The sequence below is a fragment of the Panthera uncia genome (assembly GCF_023721935.1).
Source record: "Panthera uncia isolate 11264 chromosome C1 unlocalized genomic scaffold, Puncia_PCG_1.0 HiC_scaffold_3, whole genome shotgun sequence".
NCBI lineage: Eukaryota > Metazoa > Chordata > Mammalia > Carnivora > Felidae > Panthera > Panthera uncia.
Window position 1 is genome coordinate 28,468,317 of NW_026057584.1, and position 25,018 is coordinate 28,493,334.

At 39.3% G+C, this 25,018-nt stretch overlaps 1 protein-coding gene across 1 annotated transcript; it reads right to left on the reverse strand.

Annotated features, from left to right (window-relative positions):
* Positions 1-531: 531 nt before the first annotated feature.
* CCNYL1 (cyclin Y like 1) lies at positions 532-24,726 on the reverse strand (the record flags this gene model as incomplete). Its single annotated transcript, XM_049615241.1, has 9 exons — positions 532-2,222; positions 3,416-3,578; positions 6,822-6,988; positions 10,695-10,814; positions 11,664-11,715; positions 14,183-14,218; positions 17,309-17,409; positions 22,897-22,931; positions 24,612-24,726. Coding segments are annotated over 9 exons (906 nt in total), but the record flags the coding sequence as incomplete, so codon positions are not given.
* Between the last annotated feature and the right edge of the window lie 292 nt (positions 24,727-25,018).

Below are 25,018 nucleotides of genomic sequence, written 5' to 3' on the forward strand. Positions count from 1 at the left end.
TGTACCAAACTACCTGCAGGTCCAAAAGAGCAGAAGCCAAAGAAATACATGACTACATTGGAACAGAGGCAAGGATCAAACCCATCACGAATGGTCAGTCTGAAAATGCTTTAAGACCCTACTATTAGAGCTGACTGAAAGCATTTCAGTTAGAATACTAGGTGAACTGAATGTTACACACTAGCCATATTTTAATTAAAATAGAGTTTATTAGCTTTTCTTTTAATATAAACATGAGGAAGAAAAACCACATACATTGTAGCATTCTTTTCAAAATAAGACTGTAATCAATACTTGAATCTCCAAGCTCCGAACTCCACAAAACATTTTTTTGAGGTGGTAGATTGTAATATTTTATATACTGTTATTTATCATTTATGTCTCTGTCCTTTAAAAATGATGGAACCTGCAGCACTCAATAGAATATGAAGCCTTGCTATACTGAGAGAAAGTATTCCTGGCCCAGAAATGCTGTGTTTACAGGCAAAATTCCTAGGATTACATTTGAGAAGGTAGGAGAAAGATCTCACGTGGTTAAGAACACGAATCTTTTTTTTCTTTTTTTTTTTTTTTTAACATTTCAAGTTTAGGTGACATCATTACCAATGTCCTGGAAGATTGATTTCTTAACTCCCTGCCCTTTAAAGCCTGAGGTGAGGGTTCCTCTTAAATAGCAGGACTTGAAACGAGACATCTCCAGCCAGGTTAACACGTAGGATAGAAAAGCGGTTTCCTATCCCCTACTTTCATATCACTACTATTAGAGTCCAATTCATTTCAGTTTATTACATGTGAATTACCATTGCTCTTCATAATCCTTACCAAATCTAGAAAAAAGAAACTCAGGTGATCAAAGCAGGTAAACGGCACAGCCCTGCAAAGGACTACTTTCAAAGGGGAGGGCATGTCTATGAAGGTACAAGGTACAATCTTTAAAGTCTTAGTGCAACTTTAAGCTTTGATACCTGTGGAAGTATAAATGCTACAAACTTACAAAACACCATTTAAAAGTTTAGGTATTTCTTGTAAACTTAACTAGTTTTGTAAATTCTAAATATTAAACTTCTAATTTTAATTTTTTGCTTCAGCCAATGTTTGCCATCTTCAAGAGGGGCTGAAACAAAAAATTAAAATTAAAAGCTTAATATTTAAAATTTACAAAACTAGAGAAGTTTACTAGAAATGTAATTAAACTTTCAAGTGATATTTTGTAAGTCTGTGGCATTTATACTTCAGCAGGGCCCTGGAGGGCCCAAGCACACCATATTTAAGCTGAAAGTTGCAATAAGATTTTCAGGACACCTTCTATTTCACTACCTGCTTGTTACCACTGGACCACCATGTTGGTTGGAATTATGAAAATATATTTTAATACACGCATTTAACAAAGAGGAAAATCGTCAGAAAATGAGAAGCACCATTATAGTTCACAAGAAATGCAGCATGGACCCAATAGAAGTAGATAATCGATAATGTACTTTCTCTTGTTTATGATCCCAAACATACTAATAACGCTAATAAGTAGTGCTTGCAAAGAATTTGAACGACAAGTGTTATTCGGCAGCTTTTTGGTTTAAACGGATTGCCAATAACGACCAGCAGCTTCAATGGTAAAGTAGGGAGGAAGAACCCTTCGATACCTCACAACGCTACAGTCTGTTCCTAAGTGGCTTTATGAGTTGTTAGGAGTCCCATGTTTCAGTGGTAATACTGCATTGATTCTAAAGAAATATGCAGCAAAATGAGGGAGGGGCAAGAAAAATAGAAAAACATAAAAGTTATATATAGTTAGTGTCTTGTCTAAAAATGTTAAAACCTCACTTAGCTCACAGCTATAAGCCTACATAGTAAGCAAATATCTGTGTGTGGGTTGGAGCTTTTGCTTTGGAGTGGTTTTTGTAACTCTGTTTACATTAAAAAGGACAAAGGAGTGTGTTGCATTGACAAGTTCCATTCTTTCCTATGAGCATAATCCTTGCGGTCCACGAGTCTCTTGACTTTCTTTTAGGTGAAAATACTAACTTTGCTGGTTTTTGAGGAGAGGTGGTATTTCTCCAGTCCTTGTAGGCGAGGGGTTCGTGATGTTACAACCCCTCCTTCCTCCCTTAAGAGAGGATGGCATTAGAGCGCTGAATACCAATGAAATTATCAGCGCTGAAAGACCTTCTCATAGCAGCTCTGCACAAGTCTTTGTATTTGTCTTCACACAACCTGGAAATGGCCTGGAAAGTCAAACAGAACACAAGAACAATTTAAAAACAAAAAAACCTTAAAAAAAAAAAAAAAAAAAAAAAAAAGCATCATTGGTAAGCCACACAGCCACACTCCTTCAGATACTTCACAGTTACTGCTACCTTGGAGAGCTGGGGTCTATGCTCCCAGATTCTGGGGATGCTCCTTCCTGCCAGTTCACTAAGGTAAAATCCTTAAGAGGCTATGATTGATCCTTGGGGCAAAGAAGAATTTAAAAACTGGGTTCCAAAGATGTGAAACGTATTGTGACAGGCTCCTAACAGCACCACACTTGCTCCTTCAACATAATGAACATGGACCTGGGCAAAAATCAGCATTTTCTCAGCTAGTCAACGTCTTTCCAGTCTGCAGTGATTATCACATACTCTCAGCAAATTTTCCCAGGGCAGACACGTGCTGGACTTGATTGGAAGGTAGGAGGTCTAATGCCTGAAGTGCCAAAGAGGGCTGTTTCACTTGCATATCAACCAGGGCAGAAAATCCCTGATTGCAAAGTGCCACCCAAGGTACCCCCAAAAGTGTCCATTGTAAATGTGTTTGAAATTTCAGTTGTGACTACTTCTGCTGTACGCTCACCCACAGTCATAAGGCATACGTGCTACTTTGTCTCCGGTATGTTACCGTTTCCGTTAAAAGCCCTACACCAGTACTGGAAACACGCGATATACAGTCTAAGTACAGGTTTCTCAGGTGAGCCACTAATGCTATGTTTAAGAAACTCATGGGATTGAACTGTGCTATCTATAGAAAACACCAGCATGAATTTGCAAACCGAGTAAAAGACAGTTAAGAGCAGTGAGTCGATTATGTATGTAGACATGATTAGGGATACAACCATACATTATTCACGAATGGTTATATGGAAGGGTAGAGGTTCAAATGGATCAAATGGAAAACCATTAAGAACAGGTTAAATCTGATTTAAGATATTCTGAATTATGGTCACAGAAGAGACACCTATATACTTCTTCAAAATGATGTGAGGTCTTTATATAAATCATAAAAGACACCGGAAAAATGCTGCCAAAGGGTTAATAAGCTCTTCGACGTGTTTATTGAAAAGCTTTCCGTTTTGCGAATCACTGCCGAATGAGATTTAGCCACAGACGTGGGTTTTTTGGTGGCTGACAGAAAAGCCTGACTGATGACTTCACAGCCTTACCTCTAGGTTCTGTGCTCTTTCTTTGCTAAGAGGAGCAAACAGAAAATTCAAGTTGTTGTCATCTGCTAAGGAGCGAAGGTCAAAGTAGTATTTGGCATAAACACTGGCGGGAACATTAATATTAAACTGAAGTAGCTCCAAAAAATGCCTTTCCATCTCATTCCTGGGGGAAGAGACAAAACCAACACGGGACAATTTTAGTCAACTGGGCTATCTTCAAAAGTATCATTCTGAGCTACTAGGAGAGCTCTAAATTCTGTTTTGAAACAAATAAAGGCTCCCTGGCTGGATTAATACACTAATGCTCCAACAAGGTACAGCTATTTGTGGTCCTTTCTGCATCCCAGCACTTTGAGTTTGGGACAAGGGGGAAGAGGTTATGGCCCTCTTATGCACTCCTGCTGCTGACTCAGGGGCTCATTCTTCAGAGTTCCATTAGTGCAGCTGTACGATTCATGCTCCACGCTCACTCACAAGGCCCCACTATAGTGATCAGATGAAAGGAGTGATGTGTGCTGTTTATTAGCTCTGAAGAACTTGCAGACATTTTCACCGGGCCGATAACAGGAAGGGGCTTATTGAAGTAGAGACGCGCCAACAAAAGGAGTGGGCACATCACCACGGCAACAAATGGATCCATCGAGAGCCACTGCTATTATCTCTGAGGGGGAAAAACTCTTGAAGCAACAAGGATTCATCTCAAATAAATAAATAAATAAATAAGCTACATTCGATGGAAAAGGGAATCCCCTCCCCCAGTGCATGGGACTATGTCAAAGGGCATTCATAAATGTAAGTTTCTGTTCACCTTAGTCTTACTAGGGCAAGAGACTGTCACTATGACAGGACAGGATGTACTTTTTAAACTCTGACAGGCAGAACGATCAAAGAGATGTCATGGCTAGACAGCTCACTTTACGATAGGACCTCTGATAGAGCACTGGACTCCAACAGCATGTCTCATGTTGGGAATGCAACCCCAAGATGTGTCGCCAGCCCCTGTCAGAACAGAGTGTGAACACAGCCGCCTGGGGCGAGTTCAATAAAACAGGAAAGGAAAGTGTTAGGAGCAGTCCTCTGCTACACGTGAGTTTACAGCTTCCTTGCCAAATATTTAATAAATTAAAAATTTACCATGTTCACAGTAATCCTTTTAGGGAAATACATAAAAATGGCAAATACCTGAAAAAACGCAAGAGGGTAATTTTATAACCTATTTGGTTTCTCGGTTTTAATATTTTAATCCACTGGACAGATCGACAAATGCCTGATGCTCTCCTGCATGGAGAACATTCAGAATATGAACAGAAGAGATGAGGTGCTCGTTTGTTGAATTTTAAACCCAATCGAACCTACTTCCAAATTTAATTTCCTGTTCATATGACTGCAAGTCTATAGAAATGTAAATCAGATAATGTTTTGATAATGAGCTAATCAGGACTTAATTTACTACAGGAATAAATGCACTTCACTATCCCTTTTATATTTCCTCCACTAATACATTTTAATTGTGTAGAAATACAGTACTTCATAGGATTAACATGTCTATAATCAAGGTTTAATCACCGAAGAAAAGCATTATGCCTATAGGATATGCGTCTTCTGGGTTGTGTTTTAAATAGCTAGATGGCTGAATAGCACACCATTTACGGGCACAGCAAATTTTCTGAAGAGCAGCTGCTCAGTTTAACTTACTCTTTTGAAGGGAATATATTCTAAAGCGTGGATGCTAGAAAGTGTGAAGAAAAAGTGGATAGACAGCGATTTTTCAATTGAGACTCAAAATGAGACCATTACACATTGAAGGCAACAGCAGGGGGACAACACAAATGTGTATTAAACACTTCGTTGTGATACTTTCCAGGTTCCAAAGACCGTAAACAAAACAACCTATTATAAACATAGCTCCTGGTGCTTCTCTGATCGTGTAAAAAACTTGTTTACAACGAGTCTTCCTGTAGCTAGACACTGCCACCACTGCTCCTGGAACTCGCTCTTATGAGCTTCCACACTTCCCAGCGGGCTCTGATGTTCTCACTGGAATCAGAGGCCCAGCCAGCTTCAACACGGGTTCTCAGCTGCCGCCACGGCAGGGCTAGTGTTCAGGACTACACGTTTTTCTTCCTTTAAGGGACCAGAGCTTGAAGACTGACAACAGTGGTGATCGAAGTCTCTTCAGCTTCTGCAACTTCCCAAACCACTTTTATTCATTTCAAATCCATTATTTGCCATTACACCATTTGCTACTGGGGCCGCAAGCAGTATGTCCACACCCACTCCGTCCACGCTGTTCTCAAAAGCCATTCTGACTGCTACCGACAATGACTGGTCCCTTCTCCTAGTCAGAAGTACCCTCACTTCAGCTGTAAATATGCACTTTGGTAATTCTGAATGACGATCTTATCTAGAACAACAGGGAAAGGTAACAAAAACAAACTTGCCACTGCCTGCCAAGATCTTAATCTTCCTATGCTGTTCTGTATAATCAAGACATGTTCTTCCACATCTTCTCCAATGCCACCCACAAAGACATGTTCACTCTCAGGGGGGCACTCCGAGAGTCTACTGCGAATCCCTCTCTGGCTCATTCTGCCTACCATCCTCGGGGCCCTTCACAAAAGCCAGGGTGGCCAAGTCGAAAGCCCTCGTTGAGTTTGGCATTTCACTCCCATGTTCACATGTCATCTGTGGGGGGCACCCTCAGGATTAATCGAAAGCCCCACGAGGCACTACTGTGGTTGCTGAGTGCCCCGGAGACTCTTCAATGGGATGGGCAGCGGGTGATGTCCCAGGGATGCCAGAGAAACAGGAGCTCCCTAACTTCTCAGAGCTATTTTTAAACAGGAGCAATACACCTAGGAGGGGAGGAGGCAGAAGAACAGGGATCTGAAACCTTCATACATGTGGCTACTTTTGTACCATGGTTTCTGTAACAACAGAACTTGAGATAAAAAGGAAAGACCAGCAAAAGCTGAGTCAGGGTGAGGTATAACCTCTCTATAGTCTAGAGGCCCTAAGGCCTTAACAGTGGCCAAACATTTATCTCAAAGGCCAGACATATGCCTCTTAAAGATGGGCTGGAACGCGTAGGCAGCTTGAAGAAAGCCATGAAGATATGTATTGTACTGTGTTGATAGTAAGCCTGTAAAATGTATGCCAAAAACCACCAGAAAAATACACTTCAATTTACCAAGGAGATTATTACAAGTAACACATCAAGACCTATCAATTGATGATGGGGAAATATGAATTGTTATACCATAGCCAGATAGTATGTAATTTTAATGCCTATTGCAGTTGTCTGCACAACGTAACCTTTAAAAATATGCTTAAAATGTAAACTTTACCGGAGCAAAGGAGGCACTGAAAAATGGTTAGAAAGTTCACCAAAACCTTACAAACTCACATGTCCTCAACTGTAATGTCCTTGAGGATCTGGCAGTAGTCCACATTCCATACAGCCTGATCGTCCCAAACCTTGGAGGCAAGAAGAATGGCTCCCAAAACAATTCTTTTCCAGTTAGTGGGACAAATGTCGATCTCAGCATAAGTTAAAAGCCTTTCTAAGTAAACCTGCAAAAGTAGAGCACTGGTCTTTCATTTTAGTTCAGTTTAAGTGCTGTGATAAGAACTGTTAGGAATGACAGATTTCATCTGTTTTTGACATGCCTTTTAGTCTTAGGTTCTACAAAGACTTTGCTCCGCCAGCCAAAGCCAGAGGCCAGGTCACAGTTGTAGGTCGGATACTTGTTGCCTACTCTGCCCCTGCGAATTTCCAGCCCAGTTTTGGTCACAGGAATGACTGGACGCCTCAGCAAAGGGCATCCTGAAGACAGGCACTGGGCTATTAACCTTCCCATTCATAAAGGGAAAAGATTCAGTACAACCGATTGTAGATTCAAGCCGTTCAATAAACCTGATGGCCTACCATGTGCTGTGTACCAAAGCTGGCTGGTGGTTACGTGGTAATGTACAAATACTTGAATATGTAAAACCCTGGTGATACTGAGCACATGTTTGCCTTCCCCTTTTCACAAGCAGTCCTTTGGCGCCATGAGCCTGGAGATAAAAACTGGTGGTCAAGAGAGCCTCCCAGTGGCTGCTGCGTGGCACAGCAGGACAGGAAGTAGCAACAGGTGTGCCTGGGCCAGTCTTTCCAACTGTCGAGTAATCCCCTATTTAGTGTCTGTTACGGGAACATAGGCGCATACAAAGGACAGTCCTCCTGACCCCTCTCCTTCACATCTCTATTGTCCCTTCGTGATAATTCACCCTGTCTTACACAACCTACGGCGTACTCAATTCTGTTGGTTTTAAAGGGCTCACAGCTGCCAGGTTCTAGATCACTGGGGCTCCTCTAAAGCCGCCTGTGAGGTGATTTCATGATTTCTTTTATTGTGTATCAAATGCCCAGTCTGCAAAGACCGGGGTGGAGTGAGCAGCTGAGTAGAGATTACAGAGCTAAGCTAGGATTCGTTACTTCAAAGGGTGCTCTGAAGAAGAAGGGTGCCATCTGACAAGAAGAAAAGTCCAATTTTAGAGTTACGTTTACTGTCTGAAGGTTGTCAGATTGCCAGCTCAGATTTGCAATATTGTCCAAACTCAACTGTGTTTTCAAAAACAAATGGTTCTTGAACACTACATGTTCTTAGTGAAATCCTGCTCCCGACCCCCAAAACCCAGCATTCTCAGGTGTCCTAAGAACAACCCTTGCTTACAACAAGGTTCAACTCTCTACTTTACGGGAATAATGAGAGGCATGTGTAGGACACTGGCAATGTCTTGATTTCCTATCACCTTCCCTGGCAAACTTGGAACCTGCCCAATCATTCATGCCCCCGACTCTACAGTGTCAGTGGAAGGGAGGTTTCTTCTCACTGAAGTGAACTCTTTTTTCCGTGATCCCATCTCACAATTCCCTCTTCTTGAAGAATGTTTCCCTCTTTGCCAGAGATTTCCCCCAATGTGAATGTATTTACATTGCCCCCAGCCTAACCTGCCCTTCCCCGCCCCCCAGCACAAAGCTTCCTTTAGTTTTGCTCATGGGAAAATGCCCCCTGCTGGCTTCTCATCTCCCATTGTCTTAACCCTGGGCAGTATGCCCCCCTGCCCCTGTCACTCAGGAGGTTACTGGTGCTTTCACACTTAGAAACCAGAGCTCTTCACCCCAACTGTCTACTCCCTCAGCCTTGCCTAATAACCCAAAGGGTACTGCCATTCACCTACTTGCTGGGGCCCAAACCTCCCTTAAGTTAATCCTGCTCCAATCCATTGGCAATTTTTGTTATCTCTACCCTCATTGGTAATCTGGCTGATTTCTATTCTATTTGTCACTCCTCAGCTGTATCACTGTCACAGCCTCCTGACCTCTCTGCCTCCACACTGACTATCGCTACAGTCTATTCTCCCCAGAGCAGCCAGGACAGCCTCTTAAATTAAGAGCACTTCATACCCCTGGGGGAAGATCTGCTAAAGGCTTCCCACCAAACAAATAACAATTTACCTTCTTCCCACAGCCTGTAAGCCCTAAGACCCCATGAGATACGGCACTGCCCTTCTGTGACCTCATCTCCCACGTTCTTCCCCTCACTCCTCACTCTGACCAGTGGACACTTGCTGTTCCCTGAACACGCAAGATGTGTTCCCGTCTCAGAGTCTTGCTCATCATCTTCCCCAGTTTAGTTTGGTCATGGTTCAAGCGCTACTTCTTTAAAGAGGCTGTTCCGATGAGTCTAATATGGCAACCCCTCCAATCACTGTACCCTGCTTTCTCTTGGTATTTACCACTGCCTGAAATGTTTAGGTTAACACTCACTTGAAAAAAACACACACTTCTCTCTTCCTCACTGGAATATAAGCCATATAAAAGGCAAGACCTTTATTCAACCTGTTGTCTCCTCTACCTCCAACACTGGGAATAGTGATGAGGTATCCAGTGGGTATGGAATGAGCAACTGATCGGCAGCATTTGGCATCTGGACTACGCTCTCCTTGAACTGAACCTCTCATCTTGGCATCTCTTTTATTATTCTCTCCTGGTCCTACCACTATTATTCTCTCTCCTACCACTCTAGCCGCTCCTCTGAGGACCTGTCCCTTATATGTTGTTAGTCCTTCCAGGTCTAGCCTCTATCCACTTTTTAGTCTATACTTTGCTCTACTACTCTTAATTCCCTACCTCTAGAGCTCAGGTTTATGCTCGATTCCATCTATTCCAGTGATGACCAGACAAGATCACTCTGCTGTCTCACGGTAATGTCACACTTAACCTAACACAGAATTCCCTTTCTTCCATTCCAGATATTCTCCTTCCTGCATCACCTGGCTCTTCAGATGCAAGTACCACTGCTGCCCCTCTCCAGCATGGGCTAAGCACTCCAAATGGTTTATAGTTCAATGAAAAGGCCCGTCTGATTGAGTGCCCACAGAGGGGTCTCTCTTCAAAAGCATAAGCCCCCTCTCCTGAATTCTAACTGGATAGGAAGGGAGTGCAGGCATTGACCTAAGTATTCTTTCCCTACAGACCATGCGGGTAAGCCTCCACTATAGGTCTGCTGTAGGGAGGAGTAAAAATAATCCCAACCACCTCCCACTTAAATAGAGTTTATTTTTCAAATGATAAAATCTTATCACAGGAATTTGTATGAAGAACACAAAGGTCCCTTACACAGCTGTAGCTTAGCAGGCTGACTAACAAAGCCTTTCTGAGTCCTTCTGGCACTATAACCCTGGGCAACTTCACAGGCAGGCACGAGAGGACACCAGGGATGGATTAACACCCATCGTCCAAGGAACAGAGAACTGAAGGCAATAGTTCTCAATCAGGACCCACGTCAGAACTGTCTGGGGAATACTGAAATAATCTGGGACTCAGCTGAGACCTACATTAAATGAGTGCCTGCCTGTGGACCAGATGGTTTTGTGACTGCCCCCATCCTACCCACACCCACCAGCACATCCTCTGTGTGTGAACATGTGTGTGCTGTGTGTGCATCTGTGTCCTGAGGTATGGAGGGAGAAACCAGAAGTCGCTCCTGCTGCCTTTAATAGCAATTGTTTTGTGATGAGAAAAGCAATGGCAACATTTTAAAGAATAATGATTATTCTCAAACTCAAATTATATTAAACTCGAATGTGTGTATGTGACTTTCCATAGGTTTCTCCTAATAAATTTCTGATGATCATTTCAGGAACCTACTTTTATGTGAAAACCAGGACCATACCCTGTGCACAAGATAGAAATTTCTAAAGATGCTTTAGGAAAGAAGAAATATCTTACCAAAGTTACTATTGCACATTCGGCTGTTAGCTGTGCAGCACTGAAAAGAGTACGAACAAATCTGTAAATAAATTTGTGTTCAGGATCATGCTTAAAGTACTCCTCTGGAACTTTTTCTCGCTGAAAGAAGAAGAAAATGCAGTGTAAATATCTGTCAAAGAAAAATACCTAAGTGCCCGTAATATAGCAGTCTTTACTTGTGCCCACGTGCCCCTTAGAGTAATTTTGATTGCGTGACATGTCTTTTAGTCTTTTGAATATAAACAATGGGATCTTAAAATACCACAGTGATTCAATACTCACCACCATTCATTAAAGAAAAATACAGGCACGACCTCAGAAAATCTGTTATGTGTTCCTTCCTACTTCCCCCCCACAGAAATCTAACCAAATGCAAACTATTTTTAGGCTCAAGAGTCTGGTTGTTCAGACAAGTCATACTTCTCTGCAGCCAACTTTGAAACACCATTTTCAGTTTCCTGTAACCACAAGGCACTAAGTGTGTGCTGACCTATGCAACAGTCACCAGCCACCTGTGGCCGTAGAGCACCTGAGAAAGTGACTTTTAAAACTGTTATTTTAAGTGATTTAAAATTTAAATAGTCTTCTAATTTTCTTCACAGAGATCATAACATATTCATTAGGTTTATTTATAAATATATACAGTCTGATGTTACTGAAGATTAGCTTTTAAAAAGGTCTATTTTCTGTTATTTGGGTACGTTTACTCACTTTGGCTCACTAATTAGACAAAGCAGCAAATCCGTTCTTACTCTTTCATATCCCTTCTACAACATTCCTTTTGTAAAATGATGACACAACATGGGGTAGGGAAGAAGACTAAAGATGAGTCTGACTTCAAGCTGGAGCGAGTAATTTTCTTTTAGCAATTAATACCAAATCAAATCAGCATGAAATAAACACAACTGCATGAGAGAAAAATACAACTTCAATAAAACTGACACTTACTGTGAGTGGATGTGATCTCTCATCAAAAATATCCAAGGATCTATTTGCATCTCTATAAAATAAGAATGCATTTAAAAAATTAATTCAGGAATTAATATCTTAGTAATATATCTGCTGGGAGTAGAGAGGGGAGTGGAAGAAGCTTAACCTTCAACAAAGCAAACAGTTTTATAAACTCTTTTGTATTCTGGCCTTAAGAGGGTTTCCTGACCTCTTTTTACTCAACACATCAAGTTCTGTGAAATCTTTCCTACAATGACCAGCCCAAGCCAGAGTTGCCTTTAGCACCGACTTTCCCTAGCCGGCAACGCTACTGAAGCCAATATATTTTCACTTCTCTAACCACACACTGGAACACAGAAAAACATTTCATAAAGCCATAGTGGTGGACAATAAAGTCTTCAGAATTTTAATAAATGTGAATATGAAATTCATGTTTTTCCCTGTTTTTTCCCTCTCTGTAGTTCTCTATATTACACATTCTTATCACGTATTTCTTCTTGTCTCTCTTAAATAGTTTGAGTTAAAAATGTAATCTTCTTCTTAATTTTCAAAGTCTTTTTGTTTAAAAGTTCACCACACTAATACATTGCGCTGATTTAAACAGTGGTTCTCCAAGTGTGGTCTACAGGTCTCTAGGGTTCCCCTTTTCAGAGACCCAGGAAGTCAGAACCGAGGGAAATATTAAAGACATTACTCGCTCATACACTTTTGACATCTGCAGTGATTGTCTAAAAAAATAAAAGGGAGTAAAACTGCTGGGTTCTGAGCATGAATCAAGGCAGTGGTACCCAACTGTACCTAGTCATTCTAGTCTTCACTGCCACTTGCAGTTGAAAAAAAATTCTGCTGTACTTAAGAACATCTTTGGTAAAGCAGGAAAATTTAACAGTTATTAAGCCTTGACCCTTCTAATATTCTGAATAAGCAGAAAGTATATATGAAACACTTCTGCATACTCGAAGATAGTTAAAGAAAAGCACTTGCGACTTAGTTGTGAGCCGAACAAGCCGCTTTTTTCATAGAGCACCATCTTTATTTGAAAGTGCAACTGATAGTCATTCTCTTAAAAATGAACAAAATGGGGGCGCCTGGGTGGCTCAGTCGGTTAAGCGTCCGACTTCGGCTCAGGTCATGATCTCACGGTCCGTGAGTTTGAGCCCCGCGTCGCGCTCTGTGCTGACAGCTCAGAGCCTGGAGCCTGTTTTGGATTCTGTGTCTCCCTCTCTCTCTGACCCTCCCCCGTTCATGCTCTGTCTCTCTCTGTCTCAAAAATAAATAAACATTAAAAAAAAAATTTTTTTTTAAATGAACAAAATGAGGGGCGCCTGGCTGACTCAGTCGGTATAGCACGTGACTCTTGATCGCAGGGTCGTGAACTCAAGTCTCATGTTGGGCATAGAGTTTACTTTAAAATAAAAATTTTAAAAATGTTTTTAAATTAAAGTGAGCCTGAAACTTCAAGGAAGTAACTAAAGTATTTGTTGCCAATGATAAAATTCAGGCTATCAAGCTAAAAAAATCAGGATTTTGGAAAACTTGTACCTTTCAATGGGAGCTTCAGCTACTGTGAGCTTGACAGCTTCTCAATACCTAAAACACTTTTCTGGTAAGACTGGTGGTGATACTAACAAAAGTGAGATTTTGATACTGTATAAAGAAATGTGAACTAGTACTTTCCAACTGATCAGTGCATAATATTATAAAGTCACATACACGTAAAAGATTCATTCAGTGTGCAAGATAGATAGATCAATGTATTAACAGAGTACAAGTTCACGGACGGGATTTAAAATTCTGTTACAATTTAAGAAACTAGCCCTTGTGGACTTTTGGTGCAGCATCATAGAATATCCACGGTTATCTGAAGGCTTTAAAAGCACACCTTTTTCCAACTATGTATCTGAAAGAGGCCGGCTCTTCTTCATAGTGTTTCTTCAAAACAAATCACTGAAGACAGACAGGGTATGAGAATGAGCTGTCTTCTATTAAGGCAGATATTAAAGAGATTTGCAAAACTGTAAATCAATGACATACTTTTCACTCTCTTGTTGTGGATAATAGCTACTTTTTAATAAAAGATATGATTTCTGTTAACACTGGGCTTCCCAATCAGGGATGATTTTGTTCGCCAGGGGACATTTGGCCAGGTCTGGAGACACAATGTGGAGGGAGGGAGAGGGTGCTACTGGCATCTAGTGAGCTGAGGCCAGGGATACTGCTAAACATCCTATAATATGCAGGCCAATCCCCCCAAACAAAGAATTATCTAGCTCAAAATTCCAATAGTGCCATAAAAACCATGTTTTAACATACAGTGGACTTAATTTTTTAATTCTCAAATTTAATTTCTAATACAGTAAATATAACCCACAGGAACAAATACTCTTTGGGTCTCAATATTGTAATAAAAGCACTCTATAAGTTTACTCTAATGATATCTATAGTTGTTACCTAACACTAAACTTGGTATCTAGTAAATTAACTGGAATAACAAGACAGGTTTGAAAAGAGCTCACCTGTTCTTTATGTGGTAGTATATTGCTAAGGTCACACTGTGGAGGGAAAAAGAAAACTGTAACAATTGATTTTACCATGTTAGGCATGAAGACATTTTCTTAAGAGGGGTTGGGAGGGAGAGAGGATCTTCCCAGAGGCCTAGTGGCCCTGAAATCCTCTAATTCAGAGCAGTTTATATGGGCACTTTCCCCCCTTGTTTTAGTTCATTGGCTTTGGCAAAAATAGGAGGACCAAACTGCTAGGTAATATGCTGTTAGAAGACAAGTTTTGGCTGATAATTACAAATTATAAATTTATTACATATTTTCCCTGTCATTTGTCCTTCTACCCACAGAATCTTTCCTCCTGTACAAGTTTTATCGTTTGTACACATGCTTAAATTTAAGCCATAAGGTAGTTTTTGTATTAAAAAAAAAAAAAAAAAAAGGTTAGACCCTGCATTTCAGTTGATTTAGTTCACTATCCACCAACCCACCCATTTTCTATTATTTCCCTAAGAGTAAATGAAAGTGTTCTGTACCAAATAAAATCATTTAAAAGCACTTTTGCATAATTAGAAAATTTAATGGTAAGTATAAGTACCCACAAAATCGATGATAGGTCTAGCTATCCTGAAATAAGCGGTATTAACAATGCAGCATCATACTACACAGTATAGTATTTAATGACAGGTATTTCCAAATTAGTTTGAATAAAATATTAACGAACAGATAGATTGAAGTCTCTCAGACACTCTTTAAATCACTAGTCCTAAGTTATTCAGATGTTTTGTATTAGGCAACAAAGGGGTTCTCCTGGTTAAGTTATATGCTTCCCTTTACCCTCAAAGTATCTAAAATGAAGCTCAAAACAATTGAGGGAAGGCAAATCTGAATTTTAACTAGGTCTGTTGGGTGAGCACTTGTAAAAAGGCCTATAACGTTATTAGCATCAAAGATGGATACTTCTATAGTGCTTCAAACAGTTTCAACTTCAATTTGATTGTAAGATCACAGAATTCAAAGTTCTATGATGAAAAGGACCACTAAACCTTACGTAGCATTTAATGAAACAACCCATTTTACCAATAAGGAACCAAGGCTTAAAACTGACTTGCCCAAAGCCCCACAGATGGTCAGAAGCAGTTCTCATTCTCCTACACTCTAACCAGGCAGTGGTTCCCCAAGCTTGCTGCACACTAGGATCACCTGAGGAGCTTTAAAAACTGCCTGGCTTCCACCTCAAGATGTTCTGATTTAATTGGCATTGGGTAGGACTTGGGCACCAGAAGGGTGTTTAAAAGTCCCTAGGTGATTGCAATGTGCAACAAAATCTGGGAATGAATGAATCATCCAGAATGCTTTTGTCCATATAATTATGCCCCCATCCTTCCTCAGCCTATCAAAAGGGTTGTGAGAGTGTGGTGGGGGAGGGGAAAATGCATGTATTTGGAAACACAGATCTTGAAAAAAGTTGTGTGATTCTAATAGCCCCCCTCCCCACTGAGAACAATGCCCTACCCCAATGTAAACATTTTTCAAAATCATTCCTAAAAGCCACTTTGCCCTATTAATTTTCTCAGTAAACCTTTATTTCACCAATAATGAATGCACTGAATTAATATTTTTTAAACTTAGAGCAAATTAAACTTAATGTACTTCCACAAATTAGACTAAGTTGGGAGAAACAAGCATGAAACCTACTTGTCTGAGCAAGATTAATCTTTAAAACCACTTTTGAATTATATACTAAAACATTAGAATCTTTTGAACTCAAAAGCTGGGGACTCTAGCCAAAGTAAAGTGTTCTTTTACACATGGTAAGTTTAGTGTCTTGGCTGAATAAAAACATTCAGTGATCACTTGTTAGGTGCAAAAACTCAGGATTTTAGACTTTTGGGGCTCAGGTTTTGCTGAAACACAATTTAATCTTAACTACTGTTATTTATAAGGGAGAGAAGAAAGTTACATTTTTGTGATTGTGAACCTGCTGTCTGTAATTAAAGTAGAAGTTACTAATAATTTAAGTAGCTGAAAAAGCTTGGTATGTTAGAAAAAAAATAAGTTAAAAGCTAACTGTTTTGAAGACTGAAAAATAAAAGTAAAGATGAGAATACTAATATTTTGAAGTAGTGTTTCCATACTGTGTTCTGGAAAATCCACACTCCTGTCTCAAAGAGACATTAATAAATGTTCCTTGGCCAATCTCAAAGAAGTCAAGAAGCACTGCATCCTGTTTTATTTTTTCCTCTTAAATAAGCTTGGAAGGTTCATCTTTAGGGTGTTCCGAAAGTGCAACTCCAACTGTGGATTATGAAGTGCTCTCAGAAATTAAGGAATACTTGTCATCATCACAATGCTGTTCATGTTTGCTGAACTATAAACCTGACCAGCTATGTTTCCAAAACCATCTCTGTTCTCTGCTGTACTTTTTTAATATATGGACTGATATAGTGGGGCCTGGAGATATATTTCTGTATCCATACACACATATAAAATTAAAATTAGGTATATCTATTAAGTTAAAATTTCCAGTTGAGCAAATCTCATCCATAAAGCTTGAAGAATTTGTTCCTTAAGATAGGCTCGATATTTATTTTCCCCCTCTCTGAGAGATAGGAAGGAGAAGTTAATTTTCACACAGAAAAAGGGCAGGGTAAAAAAGCGCACAATAGGGAAAATCTGACAAAAATTCATTTACGTTTAAATGTAGATACACTCTGGTGCCAGTAGGGGACAAACTGTTCCTTCTTTCAAGAGTAGCTTCCAAAGTAATACACGTTGTTTTAGACTTATGACTCATAAAGAAATACTTTTTCCTAGAAATACCCAATAAAAAGCACCTCTCCCTCTCCTCATCATGTTCAACAATGTCTTCACAACAGAAATGCACCAAGTAAGAGGTGCACTCTCTCTGGGATTTCTTATTTGCTAACTGGCTTTCCCTTCCACCAGGTACTCTAAGATTAAAATGGAAATTGAATACTCAGATTTAGGTCCTTGCAAGCAATATAAAAGTGATACCAGTTTCTTAACCTGATCACTGAAAAGGACAATCAAGTGACTGAAATGACCAAGTATGGCTAGGATGCTGTTTGAGCATAAGGGGGTCTGTCACTCAGCCCTTGGCAACCTAGTTGTACTCACCATTTTATTGTGGTTCTAAGATTAGGCTGGCTGACTGTGCTGTCATCTAGAAATATTGTTGAGCATGAGCTATACTTTTTAGTAAGCTGCCCTGGAGATACCTGAAGGGGAAGGGAAATAGAAGAAAATGTCACAGTAAGTTAAACCTATAAAAGTGTGTTTTTTCCTCGGTTAAAATGTCAAACGATAAAGCATTACGTTTTTTCTTATACTTCATGAACTGCTTGAGTGTGCTATCATGTGCAGTGCTATGGGAAACCCAGTGGATACTCTAACTTCCCACATGAGGTTTAACGAATGGGTTATGAACTACTGCCTTTGATAAATTGCCTATTATCAAACCTGATAAGCACCTGTTATAAATTCCCTTTATAACAAGGTAAAAAGTTTAGAATAAGACTTCAGTGTTTTTTTTTTCTTAACCAATGAAAAGCAGCTGAGACTTCCATTTCTACTATTCATTTACTACAATAAAATGTAATGCCTTGTAGAATATTGATGCAAAAACATTTTATCGCAGTGAATGAAAGCCAACAACAAATGTGTCAGTTCAGGAGACAGTGTGATGAAACAAACGTCCTGGAGTCAGAGGCTGTTTGTACCAGGGCTGCTCTATCACTAATAAGCGAAGGGGCCATAGGTCCCTCTGGGCCTCAGTTTCCTTATTTGGAGGGTAAGAGTATTGCTTTAAGATTCCCTCACATTCAAAAACAGATAAAACAGCTTACGACAACTTAACTTTGACTTCATGTTTGAATAAGATTGCCATCGCATTACTCAGGTGAGAACCTCAGAATACTTTCCATTCATTTAAAATTTTTATTAATTCTATTCTATTCTATACGTGCCTGCCTCACTCATGCTGCTCTCCTTGCCTACGATGTCTTTTTCTTCCTCCATGTCTCAGCAAGCTTGATCTCATCTACCTCCAAGGAAGGATACCTTTGCCAGTAGCCACACCACAAAATTTCTCTTTCTGTACATTCACACAGCTCATCTGCCACTTGTTACATGCTATCAATTGCTTACAGGGTGTCCCCCTCCTTAGAAAGTAAGCTTCTCTAGGAAAAGGAGGACTCTTACTCCTCCCACCTCCAGCTGCTGAGCACAGAATCTGGGGCAAATCAGGAGTTCCATAAGTGTCTGACAAATTATTTAAAAATCAATTACACTTGGAAGGTAAATCTTACTACAGATACAAATTTATCTGCGGAATTTATCTGCAGTGGTGTCAGGAGAGGTGACAGTGAGCTTCCGGAGACCCTCTATGCAATAATAAATGATCTTTAAAACACTTTAGAAGTATCCATTTATCTGTGAAGAGCCGGGGTGTACAGCAGCAGTCAAATACTGAAACAGCCTAAACTCTGGTAGGACAAATCTCTTCCTTAAAGTAAGGCCAATAACTGAGAAGTCAAAATGGCAGCATTCAATACCACAAAATACCAACAATTTTAGTGCTTAGTTTGTGGGGTTTTAGTTTTGCTTCTGTTTTTTTACTAATTCAGATGAGCCTTCCTTCCTCCTATTAAGATAAAATAGGGTTTGCCATCCTGTCATACTCTCCCACTAGCATCCTCCTCAAATACAAGACAGATGGGGCAGAGAAAAAATCTAGTTGATACTTTTTAAATTATAGAGCATTTAAAAACTGCCAGCAGCCAATAATCAGAAATATCCACATGGCTTATAAAAACGCCACTTCACTTATTAATAAAAAATTCCAGACATTGTATTTTTGAAAAGTATCACTAACTTCTCCTTTAAGCCAGAAATGTTCAACTGTATCTAAAACTCTGTTATGTTCCTTAAGCTAGTCAGCTAATATGTAATTTACTTTCAGAATCTCAAAAAATACAGCATGAAAATGAAAATTAATTCATTTAAATACTTTCATTCTAGGAGCGCCTGGGTGGCTCAGTCCCCTACGTGACTTCGGCTCAGGTCATGACCTCGCAAGTTTGTGGGTTCAAGCCCCGCTGCAGGCTCTGTGCTGACAGCTCAGAGCCTGGAGCCTGCTTTGGATTCTGTGTCTCCCTCTCTCTCTGTCCCTCCCCCACTCATGCTCTGTCTCTGTCTCTAAAAAATAAATGGTAAAAAAAAAATTCTAAATGGGAAGAAAGTTATGTTTTTAGGCCACTACTACTGGGTATAATATAGTGTACATTACATCATAAGAAAAGTCAATTCTGACCAAAAACCTACACTGGGGAGCTATAAAAAGAATAGGAAGAAAATGCACCCAAGTGTAGACTAGTTGGTAAAGCTTTGGGTTGGTTATACTTACTCCCACTTTCCTCCATTAAAAAATTTTTTTCTGGGGCACCTGGGTGGCTCAGTCAGTTAAGCGTCTGACTTCGGCTCAGGTCATGATCTCATGGTATATGGGTTGGAGCTCCACATCGGGCTCTGTGCTGACAGCTCAGAGCCTGGAGCCTGGTTTGGATTTTGTGTCTGCCTCTCTCTCTGCTCCTCCCCTGCTATGCTCTGTCTCTCAAAAATACTTGTTTAAAATTTTTTTTTCTATTATAAATGTATATTGGTTTGTCTCTAAAAATATTAGTGTGAAACATTAAGAAATTTTAATTACATGTGGCCTTATAGCCATATTGGGCAGGGGAGGGAGTTAGTGAATCAGGAACTTACTGTCTACTGACTAGATCTAACCAAAGAAACATTGAATACTTCCCCATCAGTCCAGGCCTACTTTTCAGTATTCAGTAATATCCAATATTCAACTAGAGAGTGGCAGAATTAAGTCTCTGAGCAAAGCCTGGATATATTAGCTGTAATTATTTATTAGCTTAAAATTAGCTGAAATTTTAAGACAATTGTCTTTTATGGTTAAAGCCTTAACTGTTGGTGGCTTACAGCCTCAATAAACTATACTGACAAACATAGGGTTATAAAATGCAAATACTAAAAAAAAAACAAAAAAAACACAAAAAACCAAAGAGCAAAAAACAGTACTGGCAGTGTAGTGTTCATAGATATTATTTCAGTGGTCACTAGAAGAGACAAAGGCAGGATTTATCTTCATTGAGCACTAACAGAATAGGTGGGCTTTTACAATCTTTACAACAAAAGGAGAGGTTATTTCTTCGACTTAAGGTTCAACGGCAAAGACTAGAAAATAATCACACCTAGAAGTCTAGAAAGTCACAACCCAAAACTTACCATCAAAGGTCAAGTACCTGTTGAAATCCTGCCCCCACCCATTGACTTTTCCATTGTGCCTACTGCTGAAGTTCACTTTTGTGTCTCCTCTTTTTCACAGGACAAGTTTTGTCTTTCTTGCAATATAACTTAAAAATTTCCAGCACTTTACGCATTAATAAAAACTACGCTTTATCTATGTTGTGCATTAATGGGGCAATATGACAAGGTGCATGGTTTGAATTCTTAACCAAAGCCTTAGTAGAAAAGTATAATACGCAAATTACAGGGATAACCAAAAATACTGTCTGATTTAATATGATTAATTGTATTAAATTAAAACAGATTCTAAGTTTGAGTTAAACATGGTAAAAGATCACGTATCTATTTCCGCTCCCCCTCCTTTCAGAGGTTATACACAACACAGGATAAACAGCAGGTGATTTTTAACGTGTGAAAGATGACCTGACTAGACAAAGGAATGGCAGGTGACATGGAAGAACACAGAAAACACAACCAGGATGCTACAGGAACAGAAACAAGAAAGCCAGTTGTCTTAAGAAGCCATGGCAGGCTCAGAATTCAGAGGCTCAGCCCCAAATCTCCACAGTGAGGCCCATCAGTTAACAAGGACTTCCAATGAGATTTGAGATAGGCAGGGACCACTACACATTTAAGAGAAGCCTCCAACAAGATACTGAAACAGGAAAAAGAAACTGATAGGAATGATAAAATTAAGAAGCAAATGAAACTTAAAAAACTCTTAAAGGCCCTCAGAAAGACAAGAAATTGCATTGGTGAAAGAATTAAAATGCGATAAATAAGAATAAGAATAATAATGCTATAAATAAAAATCACTTAAAGGTCATTTTTTGAGACCTTTATAAATTAAAAATAAGATAAAACTAAGTATTCAAGAGAAGGGTCAGAGCATAAAGTCAAGAAAATCTCTAGGAAGTAGAACAAAAAGGCAAAATGAAAACAGAAGGCGAAAAGATTAGAGATCCATGCTGCAATACTGGTCTAAGAGGCCCAACATCTGAATAACAGAAAATACCAAAACAGAATAAATAAATAAATAAATAAATTAATTAATTACTTTACTAGGAGGAGGGATGGTCTACAGACTTACTGGCCCCAATAAAATGAAAAGGTCCATACCAAACCATATTATGAAATTTCAGAATCCCAGGGACAGGGTAGGTACTCAAAGGTTCCAGAGAAAGAAGGGATGAGGAAACAATGACTAAAATCAATAATGCACAATGTCGATAGATTTATGAGCAACACTGTAAATGAGAAGACAAAAGAGAAATGTCTGTAGAACTGCCAAAATTAGTTTCAACCTAGAATTCTATACTTTCTCAAACAGGAGTTTGAGACAGGCTAGATCTCTAAAAACTTCTGCCCATTCCTAGAAAAATGGACTCCAGTAAAACAAGGGCATTTAACAAGACAAAGGGAAACAAAGATTCTAGGACACAGGGGGACCCAAAACATGACAGTAGTTATGTGAGATCCCAGATGACTTCAAGGAGATATCCTAGGAAAACAGACACAGAGCTGGCCTAGCAAAAACCAGTCTACTCTACTGGAGTAGAATGACAAAAGGCTGTCTCCAAGAAAAAAAATGGAACAGATGTGTTTTAGTAAACGAAAAATATTTTTGATAGACATGTGACAAATGTTACAGCATTTGGGGGAAAAATAGCTGTTAGAAAATAGGCAAGTGAATATCGTCAGGAAATTAATTCCACACACACAAAAAATGGGGTATGTGAAAGTAGGAAGGCCCGCCAGGGAGCTACTTACAGCATTTGGCTGTGTGAGATCATGTTGGCTAGGAAAATGGGGACTGGATTACCCTGGAGAAGTGCTGAAGTGCTCAGGTTTCAGAAATGTTTAAGAAAAAGGATGAAGTGTATACAGGAGAAGGCAGAGAACTACATGGCTCAGCAGTGAGTATCTGCATAGTCATAACAAAACATTGGTGCTGATTTAATAAGAACCATGATACAGGCTGAGGGAACAGAGGGAGGGAGGTAAGGCCAAGGTGAGTGAGGGAGCTAAGCTTTCACCTGGCATGACAGCAAGTGGATAGAGAGCGCTACAAATTAACTTGGTATATTTTTGTTACTTTGGTTAAAAAATAAGATTAAAAAATTAAAGCGAACAAATTGAAGGTAGTACTTTATATCACAATCATGTTTTTAAAATTTAAGTCAAATGTCAGGACCCTTAAAAAATGAGGACTACTAAGCCAAAGACTTTCCTGAATACATTTCATAATGAGGAAAATAGAAGAGATTTAGAAAACCTACAAAAAGAGGTTCACACTAACAATACTGGATCCATTACATTTTTTAGGAATAATGGCAGACACATTTTTAATTCAAACTGTTAATTTTTTAACTTTTCAACTGTTTACTTACATGGTTTAAATGGTTGCTCTTCCTCTTTTCTCGCACTAAGAATAAAAAAGATTAACTGATCAATTCTGATACAAATGCCATAGAAAAGTAAAAGTAGCTGCTAATTATCTGATGGATTACCAACATACAAAAGGAGATCAAATTCCATTTTTAAAATATAATTTCCAATAAAATTCATAATTTAAATCACCTAGCAAGAGGAATCCTATAGTAAAATCTAAAGACTTAGTTTTACTTTTTGACTCGACAGATATTCCCTGTTAGGTACAAATGAAAGGCTCCCCACGTACAAAAAGAAAAGGACAAAGCAAACCACACCAGGTAAAAATTTAGCTAATAAAAATGTTTATCTGTTCTATATCTGAACCACTGCACAGTAGTATTTTCTAATTCTCTCTATATAACTTACTTTAGTTACCAGGATCTGCCAGCTCTAAGAACCAGTCTCTGGCCAGGCACTGATCTGTAGATGCATCAGTATCCTGGAAGCATCCTGAAGCACTTATTGGTAATCTACTAATACACCTTACTAAAAAAAAAATGGGTCATTACACAACTGGAAAGTAATCTACCTTAAATTTATATTTTAGTGAGTATGTTAACCTAACTGGACATATCTACAGCACACAAAATCACTTTGCTCTAAGAAAGGACAGCAGTAGAATAAAAGGGTCCAATGAGGGTCTCGGGCCACACTTTGTTTCCCACACTGTCTCCTTTAATGTGGCGTGACATCAGAGGTACGCACTCCTTATGACTGAGGCGAGAGAGACATGAGATAGCTTTTCTTTAACTGTCTCCACACTGTCTGTATCAGGTGGGCAATCCATGTTTCTGGATGAATCTGAGAAATACAGCAATGCTAACCAGAAGCGATCTGCTTGCGATAGGCTAAGTACACACACTGTGAACATGCAGGTTAAAACACCCCATTATTTATTGTGCTGCATCACTTCAAATATTATGGAACCCTCACTTCTTTTATTTCTGTCATAATCAACTGAAAAACTTGGTCACGTATGGCTTTTTAGTTCAAATAAATGAGGATTTAACATAACATTAAGGAAAATAAGCAGGAAAGCAGGAGTGCTAAAAAATCTCCAGTTCAGACTCTCATTCTAAATCAAGGGCACAGGCAATGTATACTAGTTTCACTTGTGGAAGCGAACCTTCTAGGAAACCCCACAGGCTATGTTTGTTCCTACAAATCCTGCCACATCACTACGTTAGGATGAGGAAGTTTTGAATAGCTCAAAAGTTCTGAATGGCATAAATGTGGATGTGAGATAGGCTTGTTTGGTTGAGCACTGTGTAAAATGGGGCCAGAATCACAGATTTAATCCCCATAAATTGATGATTTTTTTAATTTGTTAAATGAAAACCTAACTGTGGCCTAAATCCTATCACTCATCTCTAAAATGTGTGCTCTTTGGAACAGGGGAAAAAGACAAAGTGGTATGAGTTAGACCACATCTAAATCATGTGGTCAACCGACTGTGTTGATAAAGAGGTGGCAAATGTGTGAACAGTCCACGTGTTCTGCTAACTAAATCAGTGACAACGAAAGTATATCATCGTATATTAAAATAAGTGAATACATGAAAAAGTGAAACACTTAAACCAACGTATGAGTTCTTCTAGGTTCCTTCTATAATACACAAAACAAAGACGGTTTTCAATCTTTTTTTCAGAAGAAAAAAGAAATACTGTCTTACCATCCGTTTGAGATTTGCTCAGGAAAATTGTGCTTGCCCTTGGATGGTCAGAAGGGTTTGATTCCAAAGCTAAGTCTGTATAGGAAGAAAAGGTATGATGGTTTGAGTAGAAAAAGACAGGATTTTAAAAATAGCTACACATCAATTTGAATCACTTAGCAGTCTTGGGAAGAGTTTTTAGTAATGACAAAAAGCCAATTTTAGTAACAGGAACAATATAAAAAATATACCAGGACACTGCAAAATTGTAGAATCTCTCCACACATGTGGAATAAAACCAGGCTATGTCTTAGACTTTTATTCTAACTTGCACCCAAATAACCTATGCAACTTTTAGATGAAATATGTGCCTTCCCCCTCCTACTTACTAAAAATCCCATTACCATCCTTTAAGCTGATATTAACAG